Source organism: Chlorocebus sabaeus, chromosome 10 (assembly GCF_047675955.1).
Source record: "Chlorocebus sabaeus isolate Y175 chromosome 10, mChlSab1.0.hap1, whole genome shotgun sequence".
Taxonomy (NCBI): domain Eukaryota; kingdom Metazoa; phylum Chordata; class Mammalia; order Primates; family Cercopithecidae; genus Chlorocebus; species Chlorocebus sabaeus.
In genome coordinates, this window is record NC_132913.1 from 39,011,466 (window position 1) to 39,026,590 (window position 15,125).

Sequence of the window (15,125 nt, forward strand, 5' to 3'; positions counted from 1 at the left end):
AGAAGAACTCATGCTCCAATGGGAAGAATACTGGTCTTGAGCTCACAAGCCTAGGCTCTGCCACTAACTAACGTGACCCCAGATTCAGGTTTGCCACCTATAAGATGAGGAAATTGGACTAGATTAAATAATATAAAGTATAAATTATATCTAATCTAAATGAGACATCATAAATTATAACAATTCTAGATGTACTCCTCTGAAATACAGCATTTAGCCTCTTATAAAGAAGAGTTGCAGTGAACATCTGGCCAGAAGATGTAATTCAAGTTCCCCTGACTCTGTACACCTAAATGGTGCCACTTGCATTTCACTTACATCACTGAGAGCTTTCTGGGCCTGGGCAACTCTCCTCAGTTCTGGGCTGTCATTGTAGGGGTAAAATAAAGTTTTGTCTGCTTCCCAGTCTTCAGTGTACAGTTTCTAAATCAAAAAAAAAAAAAAAAAAAAAAAAGAAAAAAGAAAAGAAAAGAAAAGTTAGGAGGAAGTAGGGTCACATTTACACAAAATGCAGTTTTGAATTCATCCATCAATGACCTAAAGAACCAAGGGCAAGGTGAGAGCAAAGGTAAATGAAATTCACAGATAACTTCCCCCTTTCCATCCAACCCAAGTCATTTTTACTGATAGCATGCCCTGTTTTTTCTTATTTTCAGAGGGGCAGATGTGTCTGATTTTGTTTCATCTCTTCTCTGTGACTCTACCTGTCTTGTTGTTGTTGTTTTTGACATTATTTGTCATTGTTTATCAATAGCACTTACAAATGCTAACACAATGTAAGGAGCCAGGAAGCACTTCACATAGTTCAGGGCAATATAGGACACTTGCAAGTTGGGTCACAAAATAAACCTCTAATTAGAGTTAATAGCCAGGGACATCTAAAGTATAGCACAGGGTCTAAAGACAATTTTGAGATACTACTTTGTGGCTCTCTCAGCTGGTTCTCCACAGCACCTTTATTTTCCACAGACACTCCCCTCTGCCCCCAGGTTGCTCAGGTTCCCAAATGACCCTCTCCCCACTCTGCCTAGGAGCTTTTCTCTCAGTTCCTTTTTGCCAAGCCCTACCCCTACAGTCTCATATGTCTCAAGGCTACTCATAAAAAGATTGGGAAATTGTATTCCAGATGATCAAGAGTTCACCAAGTATTACATGAAGTATATGATGGGATGACATAGGAAGATAGAAGTGGGGTTGGAGCAGGCTCTTACCTTGCTGAACATGGCGGTGTTCTTAACAGCCTGGACAAGTTCAGGGGCATCAGGAGGAAGCAGGTACTTATCCTTGGTGTCTTCCCAGTTCTGCTTGTATAAAACCTAGACAGAAGGAGCAGAGGACCTGTGGCCTGAGGTCTCATCCAAAGGCATGAGGATTTAAACAACAAAGGGAGACTCCTGAAGGCGTCCTTGCTCAAAGGCTGCCATCGTGTTACTAGGAAAACATTGACCATGCCAACATCCTATGCCACTTTTCCTACAATAGTCAGCTTTTGATTGAAAATGCTAATCCATTTCAATTAAAAATTTAGCTCCTCAGCTTCTTTGGTGACACTGGGACTCCATGCAGCAACAGCCTGGAGCCGAGTCACAGCTGCCTCTTTGGGCAGGGGGACTATTCCATCCACCCATAGTTTCTACAGGCCACTCATCTGTGCAGCCTTCTTGATGAATACAGGTATTGAATTCACACTGCCCATGAGGCTGGTGAGCAGGATCAGGCCTGTTCAATTTTCTCCTCTAAGACAATGCAGAGGTGATGCACATGCTACTGAGTACCCCAGCCATCCATATCATTGGCTTACCTTACTGACTTGCTGCGACACTTTCTTTGCATGTTCAATATCCTTTGCTTTTTCGTCTACGTGACAGATAGTCTTAGCAACATCACCATCTATTCGATACTTAACCTGCTCAAATAATGCACAGTCAGAGTTCACGACAGTCATGAACATGTGAGTATATTAAGGAATTTCTTATAACCACAGAGCATTACCCCAGTGACTCTAGGTCTGCACCACAAAGCATAGTTTCTGCATTTTAGCTGGAAAACTGTGATCTTCAAAGGAGCACCTGCACTTACAGATTGTCTGCTTTCCTGGCTGGATCTCCAGCCTGCTGCTTCTTGGCCTTACTGTGCTACAGTGTAGAGAACCACAGTGAGTTGGAGCTTCCATCTCATAGTCTCCTGTTAAGCTAAGTTGCTAAACCAAGCTTTTAGAAGTTTCTTTGGGTTCACATTTACAGCAACATGATCTATGGTTCATGCTTTTCTAGATTTGTGAACTAACTCATGGTAATTCAACTTCTCATTCTCACAGCACATATTTAGAACCCACAATTCCCAGCAGTAGGTGTATTTTGAAATGTCCCTGTCCTTTATTTCAGCAATACAGCCCACCTCACTGAGTTGATCTTGTACTTTTTTGATTCTGCGAAGTTCTGGGGTATCTGTTGTACTGGCGTATGGCTGTCCTTTTGTTTTCTCAAATTTCTCCTTGTATTTATTCTGAAAAGGATATCAGATATTAGCCTAAGAAGACAGCAGCGAAAATTTCAAGCAACATACTTACCCCATCTGATTAAAAAAATCCTTCAAGTTATAACAATTATCAATTGTAATAGCTTTCTTTTTGTCCCCTACCCTGACTCTCAGCAAAAACTAAAATAGATTTGATAATTGCTTCTCCTAAACATGGTTGGATCTTGGAGACAATACAAATTTATTATAGACTATTGTCTTGGAAATACCCTAAAATGATTCTTTCAATCCTTTTTGTCTGAATGCATGTATAAAAAGCCTAAACCTCAATTATTTTAGAAAATAAATATAGAAGTTGAGTTAATTCTGAAAAGATTTGATTGCTAATACAATGCAAAAATATTCAATTCAGAAGTTGCAGCTAAATTTCAGTAGCTACGATAGCTGAGACACCAGCTGAATTAATGGCAGGTCTGAATTATATTCTGTAAATTTAGGAATGTGATTTTATTATTTCTGCTGAATACACAATGAATTCTTGCTTTAATGATAACATGCACAATTTACCATTATAAATGTTTTGGGAGTACTCTTGAGTGGAGCAGTCAACAATCTAAATTACACTATTGATTTGGTTACTAACTACTTAAAAACTATTACAGACCTTTGCTGACATTCTGTTCAGAACATCAGAAATTCTAGGTTCATAGGATCTGAATTAATAAGAATTTATGGCAATATATTGACAAAAAATTCTATCTTTGCTGAATACTGCAGCACTAAAGAAGGTAAGAAAATCTCGTTTCTAGAAACCCGTCTTAGATTATTCAAGGCTCTGAACTAGGAATTTACCAAATAGTGAGCTGCTATCATTTAACCAAAAGTGAATATGTATTGCTTAACCTCAATAGGATGCTTTTGACATAAACTTTAGTCTTATATGCTCCAATATTCTCTTAAGCTGTATTTCATTTTTTTAAGCCTCCAGAGGACATTTAATCAAGCCACCCAGTGAGACCTCAGCCCATCATAGACAATCAACAAATTAAACCCATTGAAATGTGTCTGAATCTGCTGTCAGTCAGTGTAACTTACAGAACTGTACATGGGAATTTAAAGATCAGGGACGATTGAGAGCAGTGATTCTCAACCTGGACGCACAGTAGAATCATCTGGGCAGCTTTTAAAAATCCTTTTGTACAGGGCTGGGCGTAGTGGCTCATGCCTATAATTCTAAAGTTTTGTGGGGCCAAGGTGGGAGGATCACCTGTGGCTAGGAGTTTACGACCACCCTGGACAACATAGCAAGACCCTGCCTCTATGAAAAAACAAATTAGGAGATCCTACAAAAAAAAAATTTTTTCTAATTAGCCAGACATGGTGGCATGCACCTGTAGTCCTAGCTGCTAGGGAGGCTGAGGTAGGAGGAATTGCTTCAGCCCAGGGGTCTGGGGCTGAAGTGAGCTATGATCAAGCTACTGCTTGATCCAGGCTGGGCTACAGAGAAAGAGTCTGTTTCTTAAAACAAAAAAAAATCTTTGTGCACAGGCCCAACTCTGAACCAATTAAACTAGAATGGCCTGAGCATCGATAGTTTTAAAACTCCCAGGGGGTTCCAGTGTGCAGCCATGGTTAATACCCACTGTTCTAAGGTAGAGCCAAACATTCAGAGCCTCAATTTCAAATGAGTTCTTAGTCTGATCTTGGATTTTTAAAATAAATGTTCTTCTTCACTTTATACCTCTTTATGTATACCTTTTTATATGCTGTTAGCTAGTCTGCTAAGAAGCTCTTCTGCTGACATTGTTTAAATATGTTATGTAGCTTCCATGAACTGGCCTAAATTAAATCTGTATTTATGATTTCATTATTCTAAATTGGCTAATTAATACTGATTAAATACCAATAAATGCTTTATGATTGGCCTTACGCTTATTTTGCAGGAATGATTTCAATAAGAATGCTTTCTTATGCCGCAATGGTATAAATGAACTACATAAAAGGAAAATTCAACAGTCACAAGAGCCTATATTTTGCAAAATAAGTTTTTGTTTCATACAAGTTTGAGAAATAAAATCCAGCCAGCCTCCAAAACAGAGTGGGCTGAGATCAGTAATTTCTTAACAATCAAACGAGGTTAACAGAAGTTGTTTGAAACTTACTGGGCTAAAAAGATCCTGCATTTTCTGACTGTGTGCAATGTAGGGGGTCATGAATTTTGAAGGATCCACTTTCTTCCGGATGACCTTCCTCCTCTCCACCGGCTTTGCTGGTGCCGGCTGTGCCAGTGCTGGCTGTGCCAGAGCTGGTTTGGAAGTTTCTGATTGCTCATAGTCAGACGTCCTTGTCGTTGTAGTCTCATAAATTTCTGTTATTGTCTGAAAATATGATATTCAACATTGTTGTGAAAGTAAAAACTGTGCTACTGTGATCTCAGTATATATTATTTTAACTCCAAATCAGATTTACATGCCTGGTGTTACTTCTCCATATCTAAAGTAAGCCAAAGCAGGAAACGGCACACTATGGCCATATGAAGGCACATTATGTTACATAAATCTGAATGCTGATTGTCGAGATTGTGTGGAATAAAAAGTTTACTCCTTATTACTTTGCAATATTGCCTTAAGTTTGCATTTGCAGAAAGACAATCAAATACTTCAAAGTAGGGGGAAAAATCAGCAATAAACTTTTTTTTTTTTTTTTTTTTTAAACAGTTAAAAATCTTAAGTTGTCTGGGTAAGTAAAAGCAAACTTGAGGTTGGGGAACAAAAGGTTAAGATAATCAAACAAAGCTCAAGTTATCGACTTTAATATTAACTTGTAAGTGACTAAGGGAAAATTGGTCGTTTGTTCCACAGGGATTTAGGCATTCTCCACTGTAGATAGGAGACAAAGAATAATGAACTTTAAAAAAAAGATGAATCGCATCAATATTATAAGAGATTTTCATTCCCTTGGCTTAGTCAGTTAGTTAATGTGAACTGGAGTGCCATTTACACTAATAAATGCTTAGGTGGACAAGAATAATGATGACAACACAATGGGCTAATTATCCTTCCAACAGTCCTATCTATGCAGTAGGTGAGAAATTACTATTTCTTACAGCAGGCTATAGTGGAAGATACTAAGACCCCAAGTTTGGGTCTAGTCCAAGGTTAAAAATAATGCATGTAAGAAAAAAAGATAAGCAGCCGATCTTCATTCCATTTCACAGTATCCTTCCCTTCACAGCTAATATCATCTGTACCAAAGAATTCTAGCATCAATTATGAAAAGAGAACCTAGTAAGGAAATTGTACATTTATAAAAACCCCCTCTAGTGATGCCACATCATTGCTAATAGGTTGTTTTCTGCCCATGATTACTAAGGCACGGTTGACTGTGAGAAACTAACCAAATTACAGCATCTACAGATGTTAGTTTTTATGCAGTCACAGGTTCTCTGAACAAGCTTCAGGATTAACCATCCATATCACTGTTTGTCAAGCTCAAAGAGAAACAGCTGCATGCAGAAACTAAAGCGTGAGAAAGGTATTTCACCTTAAAAAAAAAAAACAAGAACTTGAACTTGGAATATTTATGGTAATAGCTTATTTAGAATTCCTAATGTGCTAAAATCTGAGTAGCATTTCAATGCATCATCAGGGACGAAGCCTTGAAGGCACCATCCCTGGTGGCAGAGATGGTGACCTACAAGTTACAGCTCTACACAATAAAACTGCTTGTCCCTATGCCAATCACAAAGCCAAGGCCATCCCTCCCGCCGCTGTTGGAGAATGGTGATAGCCACTGATATTGTTATAATTAGCATCACCTACACAAAAAAATCCCACAGGAGCAATAGGGAGAACCACCCCCTGCCATCTCGGGCTTGTTGAATAGGAAAAAAAGGTGAAATAATCCATCAAACAGGTAATGTTTGTGCTTTCACACCAGCTTCTGGGAACAGGTAGGTGAGTGATCCTCTGTCAGATAATCCCTTTTGCCATCTTTGTGGCCCTGGAAGTGTGAGAAAGGAGAAAGCTCTTCCTGCTTTAATGAGAATGCAGTTTATGCAGCTGTGGGCTGGGCCTTACCTCTCCCGGCACCTCTTCGTAAACCACTTCTTCCGTGTAATACTGTAAATAGAGCACAAAGGCATTGGCAAGAGAACCAAAGCAGAAACCACGTCTCCTGTACCTCAGCTGAACCACTTAGGTGACTGCACTAGCTCGGTTGATTTGGAATGTTTGTGGGAAAGGGGTAGGTGAAGGAGCCTGTTCATATTTTGGAACCCATCTTCACTTTGTAATACTTCAGGAAAGCTAAAGTGAATGCCATCCAAATGGGCAAAGAGATGCAGAGGGCTGAGAAAAGTGTATGAGGCTGTTTTTTAATCAAGAGAAGCTATTTTACTTTACTGGGACATGGAAATTTGTTTTTATGGTCGCCAAGATAGAATTTGCTAAGAGAATACAATAAGAAGATTCTGAGTGTGTGGGTTGGGCAGAGAGGAACTGTGATAAAACTCACTGTTTGCAAACTAACAGTAAACTAAAACAGAAACTCGAGTGTGAATACATTTTTAAATGGATTGCATCATGGAAATAATAAGATCCCAAAGTACATCCACATCTCAATTATTCCTATACCCTCCTGATTGGTAAGTAATAAGTTTCTTCTGGAGTGATGCGTGAGTCCCTTTCAATAGTGTGATTGTCCTAAACAGAGCGGTGCTAATATGAAAATTGGTAAATGCTAACGAGTGAAGGGGAAAATGAGAAGATTCCTCATCACGAAGTGTGGGAAAGGTAGGCTGCAATTTGCCATAGTGGCTCTGAGGTCATCATGGCCTGCATGACGGATCTGCAGCCTGGATCTAAAACTGAGTCTACTTTTGTTCTACTTCTGACATCACCAGCAATAAATAGATGCAGAAAGGAACTGGTTGACATTTGGTTTCAGATGTGTAAGGAGAGAGGAATCCTGTCCTTAGCTTCACCCTGCTCTGCAGGGTGAACAGAAGGAGAGGCTCGTTTAGGCCAAGCACATGAGGAAAGGGATAAAGATGAAACACTTGGCTCATTTCTTAGTTAAAAAAAAATGGATATATAACACTTTATGCTTCATTTTTCTTATCTTTGACACCAAAACATACAGCACTCAAGGGAAGGGAAAACATTAAGATGCAAAATTTCCCTCAATGGCCTGCCTTCTTGGTTCAGTGAAGTGTCATCAGATTACTTAACCATTGCTGATAGGCCGCCTGCGCCATTTCACCTGCGTTAACAATGGTCTAAAACTTGCCTAATGTTCCTCATTCTTGTGCTTTCTTTACTCTTGAGCTATTGTTTTAATTTAAAATCTAATTCTACCTGTATGTCGTTACACATAGCAACAAAAATCACAAGCACTGACAGGACAGAGATTTGCTTTTTTACCGTTGTGACTTTCAGCACATGAGAAATATCATTTGGACACTAGAAAATATTGTTTGATGCTGATGCCACATAGAGTCATTCCTCTGGTCACACAAAACATCAGTGGCTTCAGAAGAAATACTAAAATAAAATGGAAGATTCACAACTATTTTGGATTTTCTCAGCATCCAAGTTTAAAAGCAGCTCCTTGGAAACCATTCAATTTTACCTTTGCTGGGCTCTCACCATTGGTAAATCCATCTTAGAAATACGCTTATAAAAGAGGCAACATTATTTAAATGGTTGGCGTTAACTTGTATGCCAAATCTCGCTCTTTTTTTAGAGCTGTGCCACTAATTAGATAGTACATCCTTGCTTCTTTCTCTTTCTTTCCAAGTTTAAGTTGGAGTAGAGAGAACAGTAAAACTTTATTTCAATGTCCAAGATCCCAAGGAGATATATTTTTAAAGCCAGTTCTTCTCTGTTTTCTGCATATTTTTAAAGCTAGTTCCTCTCTGTTTTCTAAAATCTTCCCTGGCCATTTTTTAGAATTCTCCACCCTCCTATGCTCATAATCTTTTTTAAGGTCCAAGAGATCTCAGTTCAATACTTTCTGGCAGGCAGTCTATTCATTTATCACCTGCTGGTTAGACCCAGAAGCTGTAATGGGAACAAAATGGTAGGGATGAGATGTCTAAAAATAGCCCCCTCCTTTTTTATGACATCTAGTTGAATCAATCAAGTCTAGCACTAAGGACAATTTCCAGTAGCAAAGGTACACAATTATTTTAAGAAAGATAAGGAATATTTAAGTTGGAGAGTAAAAACTGTTACTGGCATTATTATCATAGGGAAGACAATTTAATTAATAATTATATTAGTGTTTGATAATGATATTTCTGACCCTTAGGTACGTAAGTAAAATGCACACTAGTGATGATATCAGGATGAAAGATGTGGTCATCAGCATTTAAGCCAGAGAGGTTGAATGTTACATTGTATGAGATTCATTCTATTTTTTCCCTCATATCCTTCAGTAATAAAAGTAATTTTATTTGTAGAATAAATAAAATTTTCTTCATCTAAATATAGACTGGTCACTAAAATAAATTTTCAAGGACTAATTTTGGTACTGCCACCTAAAATTTGGTTCTGGGTAGCTCTTACAGTTAATTTCAGTCTTATTAAAAAGCACAGATTTTCAAAACTGCCTCCAAGTGCCTTAGGCATTTGGAGATTTTCATGTGTTTAGATCATCATCATTAATTGGTAATTACTGAGCACATTCAGATTCATGGCACTGTATTTATGTGCATTATAGTTACAAGCCTTTAGATTTTATTTCTAGAATGTGAAGCTAAAGGCAAGCGCCGGTGAGGAAAAACTGTAAGATGATAAAAACAAAAGGATATAAAATAAATATAAATGATTAACAGCTTTGTAAAATGTGTTAGATGTGCACCAATAATTGGAAGGAAAATTTTCAAGATACCCACTATAGTCTTTGTTCTTATTCAAAATTCATGAGCAAAAGCTAGTCTTGTTCACTTAGGTAAGTATAATGAAGTTGGTGGGAAGGTGTGGCTCCAACTATCGCTGTGAGCTTCATACCTTTATTTATATTTGCGTGTATGTGTGTGTCTGTGCACATGCGCATGTATTATGTATAAGTCTCACATATGCATATAATTTCATACATATGATTATTCTGAATATCTAAACCATGTTTCCCTATAGATGATTAGCTAGTTGAAGCAAAGAATAAGGAGTAGATCTTTTCCTCTATTGCTATGCAGACACTAAGACACAGAGTTCTGTTTTCAGAACTTTCTCTTCATCTCTGTCCCTTTGAACATCGGGGCTGGGAACTGGGGAAGAAAGTAGTTTTAGAAGATGAATTAAAACCTGCCTTTACTCCAACTTGGTTTTTGAGAGCTTAAAGAAAAGCAAAAGTGGGAAACAGAGATATTTCCTTTCAATTCTAAATCCCACGTAATTATAGTGAAACTGAACATAAAATATTCCTTTCTTATGCTTTAAATGAGGACTCTTTGTGAAGTTATAATAGACAATGTATTTTTCAAATGATTAATTCACCTGCATGGCTTTGACTGTCACTACATAAAATAGTTTGCTGTGTTTTTTTTTAAATCTTACCTCCACCACCTCCTCATATTCTTCGTCATCTGCCATTTTTCCAGAGTAGTAGTGGCACCTACAAACTTTTCATATTCCACACAAATGAAAACATGTTAGAGTCTATTCCCAGCACATAAATTATCTTATGACATCATAAAAATAGAATTTGAAGCTAAACTATTGTACAAATTCATATATTGTTGCAGGCTAAAGGAGAGAAGACATTTAAAATACAAGTATAAACAGCAGAAGCTTCAAATTTCTTCCTCTTTATTCCTTCAGTGTTGGGAATTGCTACTTCTACATAATCAGTTTAGTTAAAATTGTAAAAGGAAATTGAGGTAAGGAAGTGAGAGAGTTTGGACTCAGGGAACAGAGAATTTAAACTTCCAAACACTTAGAGAACAGACATTTTCCAGCAAAAAATTTAGTGAAAGAAGGCCAGCTTGGGTTTCAGAAGAAGCTGAAATTTTTCCCCAGCACCAAAATTCTAAGAGGGCTGACTTAGTTTTCTATACTGGCCTGATCCACTATTTGCTGTATATCTTAGGCTTCAAATTGGAACCCATAAGAGTACATCTGTCAACAAATTTTAAAAGAAAAAAAGAAACCTCAAGGCAATGGAGTTATTTTCCTCCCGAACACCATCGGCTTATACAGACTTCTTCTTTAGTTTCTGTAGCTCTTGTTTAAACCTGAAAAATAACAAAGTTGTAAAGCATTGACTGTAGTACATATAGGATTGTCAGTCCTTAGCCTAAGCTTCTAATGCAGAAAATAGCGAAAGGATCTCTCAAGGCCTCTACAGTTTGATGCCAGAGAGTGAGACTCTTGATATGAAGTGGATGATGAGTCGGAACAGCTGTCCCTTCGTCCAAAGATGTTTGCCATGTAAACCAATACCCTGCAGTGGCTGGTTTTGTTAAGCTAGCGAAACTGCCACTCCTCGAGCAAATGAAGCCCAGTAGAACAGGATAAATATAGGAACGTAGAGCAATGTATCTTCTTTTTCATACTGATATATTTAGGGAAAAATATCGAAGGCAAAAAAAAGTTAGACAAGAGAGCCGATTCAGTCGAGCAATAAATTGGTTAGCAAAGGACTTGACTCTAATCGCACACTGTACATAGCAGATATTAGTAGGGCCTTAGTAGGGCAATGGGGTTAGACTCTCCTAGCCACATTTCTACCACTAATTTCCTTAGTTATGGCCCAAGCCTTTGAAAAACACTTCAAGGGAAGTTGTGGAACATCTGCTGAAAGAGTATTACAGAAAAAGTCACAAACTGGCCTTACCTTCAATCTACCAAATAAATTTCCTCAGCAGCAAATCCTCTCCCAACTCTCCCCTCCTGAGAACCCCAGGCAAAAGCCAGCGTGATGCCTGGGCTCCGAATTATCATGTGGCAAGAGCGACCAATCAGATCCTGAGTTGCTCAAATTTCAGAAGCTAAATTTACCAAGTGATCTTCTGAAAACCACCTGTTCATCAATTCCACTAAAGGATAAAGGGTAACAAATTGCTTGCTTAGAACTATTCAAATGGAATCAAATTTTACCTAACTTCCAGCCTATGCAGTTCAATTTTAGGTTGAATTTCCCATTTACTGAGACCCCATTCAACATCATAATCATGCAAAACAATTTAGTAGAAAATAAGCATGACTTTGAGAGGCTTTGACCCTTCCGTGACTGTTTTCTTCACGTCATTTGTCCAGTCATGGTGGTGAATGTACTCACCCTGGTAAGGTTCACCAGGTGAGCTACAGGTAAGTTACTGGTGTTAGTGTGAAAGAAACTAAGGAATAAGACCCAGTAAACATCAAGTTGGCAAAAGCAATTTTTAAAAATGTGATGAGTGAAGTTAAAGGTGAAAATATTTGACGATGGCACTAGATAAGATATCCATAGGGTGTAATTAGAAAGATTAGACCCCATCATTTTTCTGTTACTAAACCAGAAGGGTATACCCAAATCCCGTTTAGCACCTTCTCCCTCCTTAGATAAGGCAAGCTGCTAGGAATACAGAACCTCTGTCGTATGTAACCGAGTTAGTGATTTTTCTGTTAACTCAGATGACTTCTGGCTCCCAGAAGCAACATGTGAATGCGGACACGGACAGGCTCAATTTCTGAACAGCAAAAGCAGATAAAATGGAAATCAGTAACTTATCAGGAGAAAATAACGCCCTATTTGGCAAATCCGAATGTAAGACATTTCCTTCATAAAAATTATCTAACAGTTTTCTTAAAACTTGCCTAATGTCTCTCTTGCACTTTCTTTGCTCCTGAAGGATTTTTTTCTAATTTAAAATCTTAATCTGTCTGTCTGTCTGTCTGTCCTTACACATAGCAACAGAAATCACAGGCTCTTACATGGCAGAGAACTGCTTTTTCTCTGGGTTGCTCCTGTGTTGAGACAAAACCCTGTGAGTCACCTATATCTTGATATGCATTTGAGACTAAACGTATTGCAATCTTTTTTCTTTTTTAAGTTAAACATCAGAAAGTAATTTCGCTGGGTGTGGTGGCTCACGCCTGTAATCACAACACTTTAGGAGGCCGAGGCGGGCAGATTATCTAAGACCAGGACTTTGAGAAAGTAATCTCGTATTTCAAATATATGTACCTCTTCCCCCTCCCTGATTCACATGGTAGTAAATAAAATCTAACTTAATTTTATCATCTTAACTGATTATACCTGTTCATCTTGTATGTTCTCACAGGTCTTATGACCAAAGGATATTTATGTAATATGAGATCACTCACTTGGTAGCTGCAAACTAGAATTGTAACTTACTAGTCATTACATGCTTTAAAACGTGTTGTTGAATTAAAAAATAATACAGGCTCATATTTTAAAAACATAGAGTACAAAATCATATAAAGTAAAAAGTGAGCATTGACCTTCTTAAAGTAGTCATTTTTAAGTTTCAGATATTTTCAATATAGATATTGACATAAATCCATATACTTAATATGCAATAGACATCTTTTATGAAACATCACATAAACATATCCTACTCTAATTTCCACAAATAATTCTATTGACTGGATAGAGTATAATCGTTTAATCATTACTTTATTAATGGACAGCTAGGTTGTTTCGAGGTTTTTGCTATTACAAAATAAAGCAAAACAATGCAAAACAAAACACATAGTAAGCATCCCTGTGCATTACCTTTGTATACTTACATGAAATGTATCTGTAAGGTAAATTTCTAGAAGTAGAATTACTGAGGCAGAATATATATGCACATTTTGAAAATTGATAGACATTGTTAAGTTGCCAGTCAAAATCCTTACACTATTTTATGTTTCACTAACAGAGAATGAGGGTTCCTATGTATACATATCTTGATATCCTTAGGGATTATTAGTCTCGAAAAATCTTTACTATGTGGGCTGAATGTGTCCCCCTAAAATTTATATGTTGAAATCCTACCCTCCAATGTGTGGAAAGTGATAGGGTCATAAGGGTGGAGCCCTCACGAATGGGATTAGTACACTTATGAAAGAGGCCCCAGAGAGCTGCCTGGTGCTCTCTCTGCCATGTGAAGTTACAGGGGCAAGATGGCCAGCCACAACCTGAAAGAACGTCCTCACTAGAACCCAACCATGCGAGCACCCTGATCTTAGACATCCAGCCTCCAGAACTATGAGAAGTATATTTCTGTTTGTAAGCCACCCAGCTTATATGATTTCTGTTATAGCAGACCAAATGAACTAAGACACTCTTTATACATTACTTTTGAAACCACTATGTGAGTAAATAGAAGTGCTACAGATAAGCAGAACCTCAAACTCCATACATAGTGAAGTGTGCATCTAAAAAGTTGGGGGGGCGGGTGTGGAGAAAAAGAAAGTTCACATGAAATTACCCTGGCTTAGATATCTTGGGATAAATTCCTCCTAAAAGAAAGCCCCCAAACTCCTGCTAAATTGACCCGATGCAGGTTGCCCTAATAATTTGCAAAGCATGTCAGAAGTAAGAGACTCACAGGAAAGCTGTTTATATTCCCACCATGGTTACACAGGGGTGAGTGTATCAACAAGCAGCTTACACTTCTCTCCTAGTCACACTAGAGAAAAACACTGCCACCTCCTTACTAAATTCTGCAGATTCTAATCTGGAATGATGCCTTCTAGAGATGAAAGAACAGCTTTATTTTCCTGGCCTATCTATGACCTCTTCTATGGAACGAGAGTACACTGACACCCAGATTTATTGGTAGGTTCTTATTATATGCCTTGCACATAGTAAGTGTTCAGTAAATGTTAGCTATTATTATTTTTACTTTCATTATCATTTTTTACATTATATTGGAGGCTTCACTCTTCTGTATTTAATTGAAATACCAAATATCTTGAAGCTTCTGAAATCAGACAATAGTTAGTCTAAGAATTTATGAGTACACAGGCATTTGACTAGAAGCTTGTACAACTGGCTACAAACCAAAGCAGGGCAGTTAGATGCCAATATCGGAACTTCAGATAATGCTTCTCTAAATATGAAAATATGGAAGTGTCATGCCTGGGGACCAAAAAAGACATGATAAGGGAGATGGGATTGTAACAGTTTTTGTTGTCATTTCTTTGATTTCATTATTTTAATTAACTTCTGTATGGACATAGCTTAAGAATCAAGCTTAAGTTTTGTAAGACTTGCTACTAAATCAGCACTTCCTGTTTCCTCTATTCCTTTTTCCCCTCCCTGGAGATATCACTTTGACTTATTTAGATGAATCTTTTATTATATTCCTTTACACATTTAACAAACTGTCTACATTGCTCCTTCCTGATTTTTCATTCATAGGCATCATTGATTAAGCTCCCATCCAGGAAGATGAGGCTTTAATTCTCTTTCATGTAAACCACAAGCCTCACCTCCTACACCTCAATAAAGTTCTACACATATAATTCAGAACTCAATGTTTACATTTTTATGGTTGGCAAAAGGCTATTCACAGCTGAACCCTATATATTATGATTATTTTTCTTTTCCTCTGCAAGGGCTTATTTTTCTGGAAGTTGATATTTTTCTCCATTTATTTTCTTCCTTGGCTTAATTTTTTTCTAGACAAGTGGTGTCTGAGAGAGCTTTCT

At 37.7% G+C, this 15,125-nt stretch overlaps 1 protein-coding gene across 3 annotated transcripts in view; it reads right to left on the bottom strand.

The window, feature by feature from the left end:
- The window catches only part of NEB (nebulin), a 223,338-nt gene extending 211,901 nt beyond the window's left edge, over positions 1–11,437 (bottom strand). For 2 of the 3 annotated variants that reach the window (XM_073019681.1, XM_038002139.2), the window contains exons 1-7: positions 10,038–10,073; positions 6,558–6,599; positions 4,641–4,856; positions 2,398–2,505; positions 1,802–1,906; positions 1,212–1,316; positions 319–423 (exon numbers count right to left, since the gene is read on the bottom strand). In XM_073019681.1, coding sequence (XP_072875782.1) covers positions 319–423; positions 1,212–1,316; positions 1,802–1,906; positions 2,398–2,505; positions 4,641–4,856; positions 6,558–6,599; positions 10,038–10,073 — 717 coding nt within the window. Of the gene's footprint in view, positions 1–318; positions 424–1,211; positions 1,317–1,801; positions 1,907–2,397; positions 2,506–4,640; positions 4,857–6,557; positions 6,600–10,037; positions 10,103–10,630; positions 10,715–11,316 lie in introns of those variants that run through there. The other variant, XM_073019680.1, reaches the window with a different exon arrangement.
- Positions 11,438–15,125: the final 3,688 nt, after the last annotated feature.